Raw genomic sequence first — 12511 nt, 5'->3', positions numbered from 1 at the left:
TCTCAGTTGGTCTTTCGGTCACGATGCCAGCTTCATTACGCATCGAGATATTCCCCTCGAATCTGCAACGGATGATTGACTTCTATTCTACCATTCTCAACTTTACCCTGATCAAGCGGAATGGTGGCTACGCCTATCTTAGGCGTGACGACATCTTTATCGGTGCCATCGAGACAGGCTCAAGTGAAACTCTGGAAGAGAAAACAAGCTACCGCCGCCCCAACAAAGGAGTTGAAATAGTGGTTGAGTTGGATGAGTTGGAGAAGGAGAGAGATTTCATTGTTGACAAGGGCTGGAAGCTGGATGCCGATATCCAGTGGCAGGAATGGGGACTAAAGGATTTTCGATTGACCGATCCGGACGGGTAAGTAAACCACGGCTATTGCATGGATTGTCGGGGTTATAGGTCATGTACACAGCCTTTGACATGCCGTTCGACAGATACTACCTGAGGTTCACGACGCACAGCCCGAATCGAGATGGGAAAGGTTCATGAGGAAGCACATGGGAAAGTCTTCTTGCCCATGAACCTAGGTCAGTTTCACATGCGGCTCCTGAGGATCCCCTCCACAATAACCCGAGGTGGACTTCCAGCTGAGATCCATCCAGGAGGCTGTGTTGTCCCACCCTTTCGAGGGAAGAATGACGACGTTGGGGTGTCTTGGCCAGGGGGGTTCTTGAACCAGTTCATGCTGGTGGTCACAGTGATTGGTGTGATTGGGGTAACATGCTCATCTCTGTTGGTCGCTCCTGGATCGCTGCAAGCAAGGGAGAACCCGGAATTCACATGGCACAAAGCATCGTTGTAGCAGGCTTGACTAGGGAGTTGCTGGTGGCTATACGTCATGATACCAAAGAAAAGGAAGTCAAGCGGCTCATCTGTGGTCGGATCTAAGCTCCTAAAACCTCTATGACGAAGTCTCATCAGATCGGTGCGCCACAAGCAAGCCACGATCAGCCACAGATCTCCGTAACACTCGTGCTATGATTGGCGGAAGTTGCTCGCGTAATGGAGGATTCTTCCTACACCATGTCGTCACTGCTCAAATCTTGGACTCACCCTTGTGTTCAGCGTTTGCTTTTCCTTTGGCGGGTTTGGAGGTGCGCGTTCGGTGGGTGTCAGCAGGTCAAAGGACGTCATCGTATCTGCACGGGTAACCAAGAGCACTGTGTGTGACCTCAGACTGAATCGGGCTTCAATCCCTAGACGCGGTTGCTTTGTTTGATTCTGTCCGCGAAGCAATGCGACTGGCTGGCCAACGTAGTGGGGGATTCAAGGAGTTCGAGGAAGGAGTGAATGACAAGTCTCAGCGCGGGGCAAAGTAGGCAAACGCGAGAATGGCAGTGACATCGTGCTGAGGCTCAGTCTTACTGGCTATAAGTATCTCTCTCTTCCTCTCTTCTCTCTCTGTCTTGCCCATCATCCACAAGATCCTTTCATACCATCCATCAGAGAATCGAATCAATTTCAACTCAAAACCAATTCAACTCAACTAATCTCATCACAATGGACACCATCAAGAACACTGCCAAGTATGTTGCCATCCATGCCTCTTTGCCTTTCTCCCACTGACTTATTCCGTACAGCTACGTCGGTGACAAGGTCAACGAAGCCACCTCTGGTGCTTCTAAGGAGGCCAACAAGAACGTTGCCAAGGACTCTGACGCATCCCTCGGAACCCGTGCTTCTGCCGCAAAGGACGCTGTCGGTGACAAGGTGGACGAGAGCAAGCACTCTGTATGATCCTCTTCACTATTGTCACCTCGAGATTTGGCTCTAACAATGTATAGGCATCTGCTGAGGGCAACAAGCAAGCCGCTACCCACTAAACGTCTCATCATCAACATCACGTCTTGACCTACGATACCCTCTTGCAACAGTTCCTAAGAATGTTTTCTTACACCTCGTGGTCAGTGGTTGAGTGGTGGATATGCACAACCTAGCAGTATGCTTGCAGGTTTCTTCAATGAGCTTCGGATGATGACAATGTATTCCTTATGACAATCTTGCTCGACAGAGCAGATGGCACCGCAATAGGTAACTTCAATCAAATGATACTGTAACAACCAACTTGTCCAATTCCTCTGCCACGTAAACTTTGCCTGTATACTTGACTGCATTTTGGCGTAACCCGTACCATTTCCAAACGCATGTGTCCTCACCTTTCCCGAACTTGACTCGTACAGCCAGTGTCTCCAACGATTTACGCCTACATCTGCTGTTGTCGATCTGATTACCGACGAAGGTCCAGACCACCTGTTATCAGAGCAAGGGGACATATATTGAGAGGCGGCCTTTGGTTCAAGGCCGACATCCTTGTTACATCTGTGTGATCATATAGTCTGCAAACCTTATTGGGAAAGGTCATGGAGAGTGAATCCTCAGTAGAGGAGTGAAATAAAGACGATTCTGCATGAAGAGCTGCCTGCAGCGACAATGCAATGACTTGAGCTCACTGTGGCGTCACTAGAAGCGCGCAGTCCGTGACTGTTCTAAGTTCCTTCACTCAACATCTGCGTCGTTGCCTGAGATAGATAAACCCACAACGACCATGCAACGAATCTGGGGCATTTTCTCTTATTCCGCCTCCTCAAATAACCCCATGCTCGAAGCATGCCTTTCCTCGCCTCCCGTACACACTCCAAGTCTAGCAGATGGCTCCTTTCCAGTAGATCCTTCGATCGCGCCCCTGCCTCCAAGCTTCACTGCCGCCAAAGAGTCTACCACCAAGATTGGTGATGGTGACAACATTGCAAAAGGGAACACCATCCTGGAGGAGACAGAGCAAGAAATGGAGGGAGGCAATGCAGACGCTGATGGAGATGGTGGCTCGGAGGAGTCGACCGACTGGGACACCGAGTCGGCCGAAGATACTCTCGACAACAACTCACCTCAGCCTCGTCAGGTTGTGAAGCGGGCACAACTTCCGCAGACCATGGGCTTCCACTTGGACTGGTGGATCGCACGCATAGCCACCGCGGCCGTGAATGTGAGTGTTCCCTTCCCCTTCCTCTGTCCCTAGACATTTGTTATCGGGGTGGACTGGAAGCTCACATGCTAACCCCGTCTATGAGTCCTGTAGCTAGACTTCAAGGTTCTGTGTGCGAGTATGATGTTGTGGAGGGAGAAGAATGAGGTCTTGCAAGATCCCTTTTATCCTTTGCAACACACATCACGAACGCCCCGGGAAGAAGGCAAAACCGTCCCAAAACCAGCGTTTTCGCAGATAATTCGATCGCCGTCATCCGCGCCATTGCCGCCCAGAGAAGAGGATCGATCCTCTGCATCGGCGATGAACTGGGACGTCTTGCTGGAAGACATCAGGCGAGCGAGCGAGCAGATGCATCATGACCGGAAGTGGAGAATCAGAGGGAGGAAGAACGCCGCCGGTTGGTGCAAATGGGGAGCGAGACGACGGATCTATCATAGAGCCGAATTCGTTGACGAGCCTGAAGTTGGATATGAGATAGAAAGAGAGGTAGATGGCCAGACGTGGGTGATCAGGTTGGGATATCGGAGGAAAGACGCGGTGGTAGAGGAAATGGATCTCGATGGTGAACTGGATAATGCCGATGACACTGTCGTTGGGGAGCAGGGCGATGGTGGAGAGGAAGATGATCAGGGAGGTTTGGACACACCGGCAAGCAACAACTGCCATGACCTCGATGTCGCGATGGAGGGAACCGTGGACCCGTGACAAACTGCTAGGCATTGTCTGCATTCCATCTAACACAATCTTCGAATCTGGCGCCACCTCCGCCAAAGATATCCAAGGCACTGCCAATGGTCAGGTCAACTTTGCCTTGACTGCACTGCTTCACGAGGTCAAGATCTGCCACAGTGCGAGCACCACCGGCATATGTCACCGGTATCATGCACCAGTCGGCCAAGGCTGTGACGAGCTCGGTGTCGATGCCTTGCTGGAGGCCTTCGTTGTCGGCCGCATGGATGAGGAATTCCGAACAATAGGGCTCGAGCATCTTGATGCTTTCTGCGGTGTCATTTGCGTGAGTGGCTGGATAGACATAGGAGCCTAGGGGCCCAAATCCATTGGGTACATGCACACATACCCCTGGTGATCTCCATCTCTGTGATAGTCTGCCACTTGTTCATGGCCACGAACCACGTATTGCCCCTCCTCCTGCAGCTGAGGTCGATGACGAGTTTGTCTCGGTCCTCCGCCAACGTCGCGAGTACAGACTTCAATCGCTCCAGGGAAAAGCGGCCACTGGGAAACAGGAACGACGTTATAATGACCTACTGCTTTGTTTTTGCGCCTTAGACAAGCCGGGCTCTTGAGACTTGGGGTGTGTGCAACGAGGATCAGATGGAGTCTCCTTCTGCGTACCTTCTCGGCGCCAGCTTCAATCCAATCCTTTGCATTGGCGTCGGTGATGCCACCACCGACCTGGAGTCGTCCCGGCCAGGCGGCCAGCGCCTCCTTTGCAGCCTGTTCATTCCCCGGTCCTAACATGATGACGTGGGCGCCCGAGAGATTGGCATCGCGATAGAGATTTGCAAAGTATCCCGCCGGATGTTGTGAGACGTAGTTGGTCTTCAGCTCGGATTCCTGGGTGTTCAGAGTCCCGCCGACGATCTGTTTGACCTGGCCGGCGTGGAGATCGATGCAGGGCCGGAAGCGAGTCATGATGAGGGCTGCGATAGGTTGAAATGGACTATGATGATTTTTCTGGGAGAAAAGTTGCTGTTCAAAAGGTCGGAAGGGGGGCCATTAATTAAGTATAAATTTTTCTACGCTGAAGCGGACGAAACTCATGTAATCCTTCATACGAAAACACAGGGACGATTTGGCCGCCGACGTCGACTCTACCGATCTGCTCAGTCTACATACCAGATGGATTATCTCATTTAACCGACTTGCAAACCCCTTGCGAGCTCGAGAAGTCGGTTGTCCTGTGTACTATACTGCACCTCTTTGTTTCTTGAGTTCGAAGTAATACTCGGTAATTATTACGAGGTACAGGGACAAAGCTGCGGGCACGCGAAGATCCCGCCAATCAAAATTCGACGTGTCGGTGGCTTGCTTAGAGAGAAATGGGAAACTTTTTGGATGTGCCCAAATTTTGTCCATTTCCGTCCAACAAGGCACATTGTCACAGTGAGAAGTCTGCGTAGACGTCGTCCATGGCTCATTGCTTTTCTTGAACTCCCCACGGAGAACAAACGCCTACATCAGCAATGCTGGGGAAGCGAAAGCGAGAAGTCGCTGTTGCCACGCGACAACGGTTGCGCAGTCTCGATGACGAACAGGCTGTCGCATCACCCGTCGCTGTCGATCGAGAGATATTTCGCAAATACTTCGAGTCCACTTTCGAACCTTTACCGGAAACTGAGATTACAATAAACCCCCCGCAAGAAAAGGAAGAAGATGACGAAGACAAAGGCGAGGACGATGATGCCCATGGGGACTCTGAGGAAGAGCCGGAGTGGGATGGTCTCTCAGATCCAGAGCTTACGACGCTACAGTTGAGGTTGTGTAACTTCACGCCGCGAGTGGCCTGGCAGAAGAAGCCGGAGCACGTCGGCAACAGTTCAAGTCATTCATGGTAAGTGGCTGTGATTGTGATTGTGACTGTCGCTCTGAAACTACATGGGCGAGAGGGTGCACTGACCCCTATGACAACAGAGTTCGCGGCCCCCGAAAGAGATAGATCGCGCGGGCAGACAAGGTCCCGTCCAGGAGGCCGACGAAGGCGAAGACGCTGCTGCTGAGGCCCTGAATCTGAAACATGATCTTGATCTTCAACGACTCCTGAAAGAATCCCATCTGCTCGAACAGGCCACCAAGGCGTCATCCACGCCCGGAACTCACCGGCACAAGGTGGTGGACATGCGCATGCAAGCCTTGGGCTCTAAAAGCTCCATGTTTCATCAAGAGAAGATGCCGCTGGCTCATAGGAAGGGGATCCTGGCAAAGGCCGCGGGCCGGGAGGCCAGCCGAAGAAAGGAGGCCCGGGAGAATGGCATCATCCTGGAGAAGGCCTCGGGAAAAAAGACGTCCAAAGATGCCCGAAGAGAGCGCGCCGTTGACGTTCCTACCGTGGGCAGATTTCGAGGAGGTACTCTGACGCTGAGCAAGAAAGATGTCTTTGATATCCAGGGACCAGGCCTTTCTACATCTCGTGGGAAAACACGACGACGACGATAATCTGCGTGTCTATCATTTGCGACTCCTCCCTTCCTGCGTATCATCCCCTCTGCAATCCGCATTTTGCGCAGAAGGCAAAATTGCTTCGTGCCTCACCTCACCAGGACTTGCCGCCGGTCCAGACCGGAAGTCTCCCTCTCGCCTGTGTCCCCACGCCTATCGTTGGAGAGCAAAGGGGGAACATTTTGTCATGGACAAAGTGACAGTTCCTCATTGAGGCGAGCTCTTCCCACAGCCAGCAGCGCAATCTGAAACGAGATGCTTCCTCTATGTTCTGTTCCCCGCGACCTAAGTCAAGCATGGGTTCTCGTGTTACACCACTGCTTCAGCCTTGGCTCTTTAGGGTAGAAAGCTTGAACCGTTCATGGAAACGCTAGATGAACCTTTGAGGCTTCGCTGGATTGTCTCACATTGACACCTGGATTCGAGCCTATGTGAGTGCTGGACAACATGCATCGCGTCCGAATGCAGGAAATGGTGACAACTTTCGCGGACTGTTTCGGGCTGCTCGCGACTCGATGCCGTCCCCTTCATCAGGGAGTGGCCTTTTGTCGGAGATTTGCCAGGATTAGCCATGTTCACTGGGATTGCGCCACTTTGGAACGTTGGTAGAACCGCAAGCGCAAGGAAAGGAGCTATGTTTCAGAAGTTAGGGAGCTTCACGAGATCAGAGGAATGCCCGTTTCCTCAACGTGGTCAGTGGTACAGATCACGTAGTTCGATATCTCCTCGAAAGCCATGCAGAATCGATCGGACTGTCAAAGTTTGGGGGCTTTCGCAAAAGTCGCACAAACGAGTGGTCAAGGAAAGCGTAGAGAGCTGCAGTGATGATGTGCATCCCAAGTCTTGCGCGTGACGGACGGCCCAATCACTTCGAGCACGGAGAAAAACAGAGCTCGGGAAGCCAGTGGCATTGGAGTCGACGGCTCTCAGGGCCCATGAGTTCACCCTTTTGTGACTAATGTGGCGGCCGAGTCGTGCAGAACCTGAAACATAGCACCATCGGTCGGCCATTTTTAGGGGGCGTGGCGCGTGCGTCGAGATTCTGGAGACGGTGAAGGCCGACTCGAGGAACGACCCCATCATGACATCCAGGCTGAGCCTCGACAAGGTACCGTGGTCCATCTTTTGGCCTGCCTTCTCGACTCGCAAAGCTCTGATCTGAAACTGTTGGTCAAGCGAGGTCGGTCGAGGGCTGTGCGCGCCAGTTTGAGGTCTATCGCGGTCAGCTGGACTCGACCAAGGATAGGGGAGCGCGGGAGGACACTCGTTGTGTAGTACGTACAGCAAAGACCAACCATCATCGAAAGATGGTGGGCAGGAAGGATTGTGGGGATGTGTGTGACCGTGGTCAGCCAGCAAAATGGTAACTCATTGGTGTGTGGTGATGGGAAGAAGTCGTCTGTGGGTGCCGAACGCGGCGTCTGGACCTGGTCTGTCACGTGGGCTGCGCTGCGATTTGCCTGTACCTGCGCACGCCGTCAACCCAGGCCAACAACGAACACACCAATCACGCTGGAAAGACGAATTACATCTTCTTGGTTACGGCGATGCTCCTTTTCTGCTCGGATTCCAGGCTCTCCTACGCGATGTTCTCGTGGCTGAACAGGATTTACGACGGCGAGCCTCCGGAACGCCCTTGTCGTCGGCACCGTCACGCTCTCACCACTCAACCTTGACATTCTCCCACCTTCGTATCTCCGCAGTGTCATCGTGCGAGTCAAGCCATCACTGAAGAAACCTGCACATGCGCGAACCGTATTTGGCGAATAAATGGGGACCGACAATCACGCTTATGGGGTCGGGGATTTTCTGGTGTCAAGCTATTGAAGATCATCTCGCCATTGGCCATGTCATCGAGAAAGGGGCAGGCATGGAAGAATCAAACTCATGGGACCCCCATCTTCGCATTGGGTTTCGTTCCGAATTTTGCCTGCGAAAGGTTGCACTTGTGGGCACGCAGAGGCCTGGAGCACACAAACTGATCCCAGCGTCAACATGGGTAATCGTGGGAATCTGAGAATGCGGATGTCGGCACCTCAACATGCAGGCCCTGCGAGTCTACACAGTGCGACGCTGTCCCCGCGCCTGTTTGAGATGTGTTTCTGAATCATCAAGCCGTTGGCCGAGTGGCTTTTGGCGCCAGAGTGGGCAGACAGCAGTCCAAGACAACCGCCAACGCGAAACTATTCGTCCAAGCGATCCGCCGTTCCCAGCCACTCGTTTCATCAAGTCGCGAACTTCAACGTTTACAGTGCATGCTTCAGCGAGACGCTGACCGTGGGGATATGAGGAAGACCCTCGCACGATAACCCCTCCTATACGATCAAAATAGCAACCGTGCTGGCCTCATTGGGTCAGCGTTTGGCCTGGTCCGTGGCCATACTGAGGGATACTGAGATGGTTCTGGGTATCAATCGCCCGGACGGTACCAAGCACCGAGGACTCCATACACCTTTTCGCTAAAGGTACGGGTACCACCTGTGAACGGGCTAGTCCGGAGCTCTGAACATCGTCGCAATTCCGCTTATACGAGTACATGCTTCCCACGGAGTTCCTACGAACACCATGACGCGCAAAGTAAATATCTCACCGTTTCTGGGAGTGGGAACGTCGGATGCAGTATTATATGTTTCAGTTGCCAACCAGATTCAAGCATGCAAGGTTTACTGAATAAATCACGGATTCTGCAAGTTCCGAAGACAGAGGGCTGGAAGGTTTTTTTGGGGGCGGACCAGATGTGGTACACGGTAGAGACCATCAACCCGGAGGTGTTCTTGGTTCCAGGAGGGAGAAAAGATCAACAACAGAAGCTTGAAGAAAGTGGAGTAAGCGTATTGGTACCTGTTCTAGCGGGACACGACAGAGAGGCTAAGGAGCGGCTACGGTGAGCTTTGGGCGCAAGCGAAAGAGGAAAATACCAGGAACCTCTCTTAAGGGGGACAAGGCTTCTCGGTCATGGCGGTCCACCTCTCGCCCCCCTTTGACTGTTGAGGCGGCAAGACGGGCTCCAATGTTATGCTGTTCTACGATAGGGAGTCGGACCAGGCCGGTGCCTGGCATCCCTGAGGCAAAAGAGCTGGCTGGACTGGCGGGAAGAATGGCATCAATTGGTGCTACGGTGTGCTGAGCACTCCCTTTTCTCCATGGCGCCCGGGCCCGCCTAACCAGATGTCATCCGTGCCTGTACTGTCGAACAGGCCTGTCCAAGATTTTCCTCGGGCGGGTTCCCTAGGCCAGTAGGCCTGCTGGCCGCCTGTATCCTAGGCTTGAGCTAGCGGGGAAAAAGGATTAGCGGGGACCGCGCCTTAGGGAACTAGGGGACTAGTATTAGAGACCCAGCGCCCACAGCTTTTATCCGCGCCCGCAGCCTGTCTCTTTTTCCTCCTCCTCACTGCTCGGTCGTGTCTGTCTCTCGCTTCCTCGCTGGTCCCGGTCTCACCCTTCGACTCTCCCTCTGTACCCTTTTCCCTCTTCCACCTCTTATTCCCTCTGCACCTTTATCACTCCTCGATTTGTTTCATTGCTACAGCATCCTCTCAGTCCTTCTTCCTTGTCAACCTTCACTTCCTGTACTCGGCCGTGCTCTGAGGACTTTTTGAGAGACTAGCTTCTCTCCTTAACCCACTTTCGTTTCACCTGTACTCGCTTCCCACGAACTCGAGACAGGAGCTCTACCACGTCTGGACGTTTTGCGAAGCTGGTCTCTCGCACTGACTCCATTTACATCATCGACACATTCGCTATACACGTCGCAATCCTCCTGCTGCTCAATTGCTTGTGGTTCAATCCAGCGCCCAACCGTCCTTTCCCTCCGCAGCCGGGGCCTCCTTTGCGGCGAAGCAAAAAAGCTACCACTTATCTCCAGTTGAACAAGAAGATAGACTTTTGATATACTATATTGCATGCGCTGAGCAACGATATTCACTGCGAGTTAGTGAAGGCAGCTCACCACCCCTCCGGCCCGTTTCCGTCGACACCTGGATAGCGTCGACGATTTGTTCCTCCAACCACCATGTTTCCCTCAAGCGGTGCGCCAATGGCCCAACCTCAGAAGCCAGAGACCTTTATGCTCTCAAACGAGGCACAACAGAGCTTGCCCCAGGATGCGCAAGTCGCCCTGCAGCAAGTGGACAACCTCAAATACTTTCTCATTTCTGCGCCAGTGGACTGGAGTCCCGATTCTCTCATCCGCAGATTTCTCCTCCCCACAGGTGAATACGTTTCCTGCGTACTATGGAACAACCTGTTTCACATCTCCGGCACCGACATTGTGAGATGCCTCTCCTTCCGTTTCCAAGCGTTCGGCCGGCCGGTCAAGAATCCGAAGAAGTTCGAGGAGGGGATTTTCTCCGACCTGCGCAACCTGAAGTCAGGCACAGATGCTTCTCTGGAGGAACCCAAGAGTCCATTTTTGGACTTCTTGTACAAGAACAACTGCATCCGGACACAGAAGAAACAGAAGGTCTTTTACTGGTACAGCGTACCCCATGACCGCCTGTTTCTCGATGCTCTGGAGAGAGACCTCAAGCGAGAGAAGATGGGCCAGGAAGCGACAACCAAGGCAGTGGCCGAGCCAGCGCTTTCATTCGAGTTCGATTCATCGCAGTCGCTGTTTGAACAGCTTACAAAGGCCCAGCAAGCCAGCTCGTCGTCGTTTGCAACCGCCAATGCAAATGTGAACTATTCACAGCCTCCTTCGCCAGTCCTTCGTGCAACGGATTCAATGCCTCCTCCAATGGTCCCTCAGATGCCACGCTCCCAGGAGCAACCGCAGACCCTGTATACTAGCATGGGCATGCAAAACAACCTCCCAACCCCCCTTTCCACCACGGCGATGTCTCGAGAGCAGGATTTCTCTCAGGTTGCATACGACCGCGCCCACATTCGCCATGCCTCTATGCCCGCATACATGGAGTATTCTCCAGCTCCTTCATTCGTGTCGTCGCACTTTGAGGACTACAGCACTCGCGGCCTGTCATATGAGCCCATTACGCCACCACAACATGCCATGCCTGGCGCTGAGCCTGCATATATTGCCAACGAGGATACGGGCCTCTACTCTGCCATCCCAGAGATGCAGCCGATGCCGACCTACAATCCAATGGCTTCGTTGCCCCCTTCTACTCTTGCAGGACCACTGCACATAACTGCCCCACGACCGTTTCCCCCCACCAATGTCTACTCGGTGATTGAAGGGTCTCCGACGTACAAGGCAAGGAGGCGGCGCTCGTCAATCCCGTCGTCGATCATGAATGCGGTGGCTGCCAATGCCGTTGCTCAAGTCACTCACGGAATGAAGGCGCATCTCCCTCAAAGGCCTAGCGATCTTCGCCGGTCCATGTCGAGCTCTGTTCTGCCTATTGCAGAGGGCGATGAGTCCGGCGACCAGTCTCCTCCTGGTCTTGCACACAGCTATGCGTCCTCGGTTGTCAATCGCGACCATCTTACTGATTTCTCTCGACGAAGCACACCGCTCCCGAGTCTCGAAGAGGACCCAACACATTCCTACGGAATGTCGGCTAGCACTGAACCCATGCCTAGTTTCGTGGGGGACGACATGCACACCCACTCGCTGCAAGCTAGCCCTGCAGTCCGATTAGAGAGACCAGGTCCGGTGCGCAGAGCACGAAGTGCAACCATGATGGAGCTTGGTGTACCCTACAAATCCCATTCATGCCCAATCCCCAGCTGCGGGCGGCTTTTTAAGCGCCTTGAACACCTCAAGCGGTATGCCTGAGAGCCCCTGATATCTTGCTTGGCGCTTACTGACGTGGGTTGCTTAGACATGTGAGAACTCACACTCAGGAACGTCCCTATGTGTGCCCTTACTGCAATAAAGCGTTTTCACGGTCCGACAATCTGGCCCAGTAAGTCCACGCGATGCTCGGGTCTCCTGGGTTAAAACTGACCGCACGCAGACACCGCCGCACTCATGAATCTCAACAAGATGGTCAACCTGCTCCCGTGACCAGCGAAGAAGAGATGGAGATGGAGGCCGAGGAGAATGATTTCGGCTCCATGGACGAGCTCTCGTCCCCAGATGAAGTTACCCGCCCCACCAGCGTGTCTGGCATGATGGCCATGTCTATGCCTCCTCCCTCGACACTCGTCATGCAACCAATGGCTTCGCAGCCTATGATGGCCCCCAGTCAGCTTGTCCAACCTTCGATGCTGCAAAACATGTAGACCTGAGACATGCATTTTGCAACAGCTGAATGATTCACCTGCGAGAACGGAAAAGGAAATTTTATGCTATTAGTGTTTTACAGCAAGCCCCGTGGATTCCTGGAAAGAAAACGGGATCACGCGCATGACGAACCGGAGCTCGATGCATATGG

General features: G+C 53.3%; 6 protein-coding genes across 6 annotated transcripts; 5 read left to right on the top strand and 1 right to left on the bottom strand.

Moving 5' to 3' along the window:
- Nucleotides 1–23: 23 nt before the first annotated feature.
- Nucleotides 24–368, top strand: AYL99_08768 (hypothetical protein; the record flags this gene model as incomplete). The annotated part of the gene is made up of 1 exon (XM_018840276.1): nt 24–368. One exon carries the CDS (start codon nt 24–26, stop codon nt 366–368), a length of 345 nt encoding a protein of 114 aa, XP_018690023.1.
- Nucleotides 369–1507: 1139 nt separating this feature from the next.
- Nucleotides 1508–1830, top strand: AYL99_08767 (hypothetical protein; the record flags this gene model as incomplete). Its single annotated transcript, XM_018840275.1, has 3 exons — nt 1508–1533; nt 1588–1738; nt 1792–1830. The coding sequence occupies 3 exons, from the start codon at nt 1508–1510 to the stop codon at nt 1828–1830; spliced, it is 216 nt and encodes a 71-aa protein (XP_018690022.1).
- Nucleotides 1831–2552: 722 nt separating this feature from the next.
- AYL99_08766 (hypothetical protein) lies at nt 2553–3023 on the top strand (the record flags this gene model as incomplete). Its single annotated transcript, XM_018840274.1, has 1 exon — nt 2553–3023. The coding sequence occupies one exon, from the start codon at nt 2553–2555 to the stop codon at nt 3021–3023; it is 471 nt and encodes a 156-aa protein (XP_018690021.1).
- Nucleotides 3024–3705: 682 nt separating this feature from the next.
- On the bottom strand, nt 3706–4649 carry AYL99_08765 (1-(5-phosphoribosyl)-5-[(5- phosphoribosylamino)methylideneamino] imidazole-4-carboxamide isomerase; the record flags this gene model as incomplete). Its single annotated transcript, XM_018840273.1, has 3 exons — nt 3706–3992; nt 4072–4258; nt 4350–4649. The coding sequence occupies 3 exons, from the start codon at nt 4647–4649 to the stop codon at nt 3706–3708; spliced, it is 774 nt and encodes a 257-aa protein (XP_018690020.1).
- A 551-nt stretch (nt 4650–5200) lies between these two features.
- On the top strand, nt 5201–6170 carry AYL99_08764 (hypothetical protein; the record flags this gene model as incomplete). Its single annotated transcript, XM_018840272.1, has 2 exons — nt 5201–5568; nt 5651–6170. 2 exons carry the CDS (start codon nt 5201–5203, stop codon nt 6168–6170), a joined length of 888 nt encoding a protein of 295 aa, XP_018690019.1.
- A 4015-nt stretch (nt 6171–10185) lies between these two features.
- AYL99_08763 (hypothetical protein) lies at nt 10186–12359 on the top strand (the record flags this gene model as incomplete). The annotated part of the gene is made up of 3 exons (XM_018840271.1): nt 10186–11900; nt 11957–12040; nt 12092–12359. 3 exons carry the CDS (start codon nt 10186–10188, stop codon nt 12357–12359), a joined length of 2067 nt encoding a protein of 688 aa, XP_018690018.1.
- Between the last annotated feature and the right edge of the window lie 152 nt (nt 12360–12511).

Source organism: Fonsecaea erecta (assembly GCF_001651985.1).
Source record: "Fonsecaea erecta strain CBS 125763 chromosome Unknown Scaff8, whole genome shotgun sequence".
NCBI classification, from domain to species: Eukaryota; Fungi; Ascomycota; class Eurotiomycetes; order Chaetothyriales; family Herpotrichiellaceae; genus Fonsecaea; species Fonsecaea erecta.
Note: the sequence above shows the minus strand (reverse complement) of the source record. Positions and strands in the feature narration are given on the sequence as shown.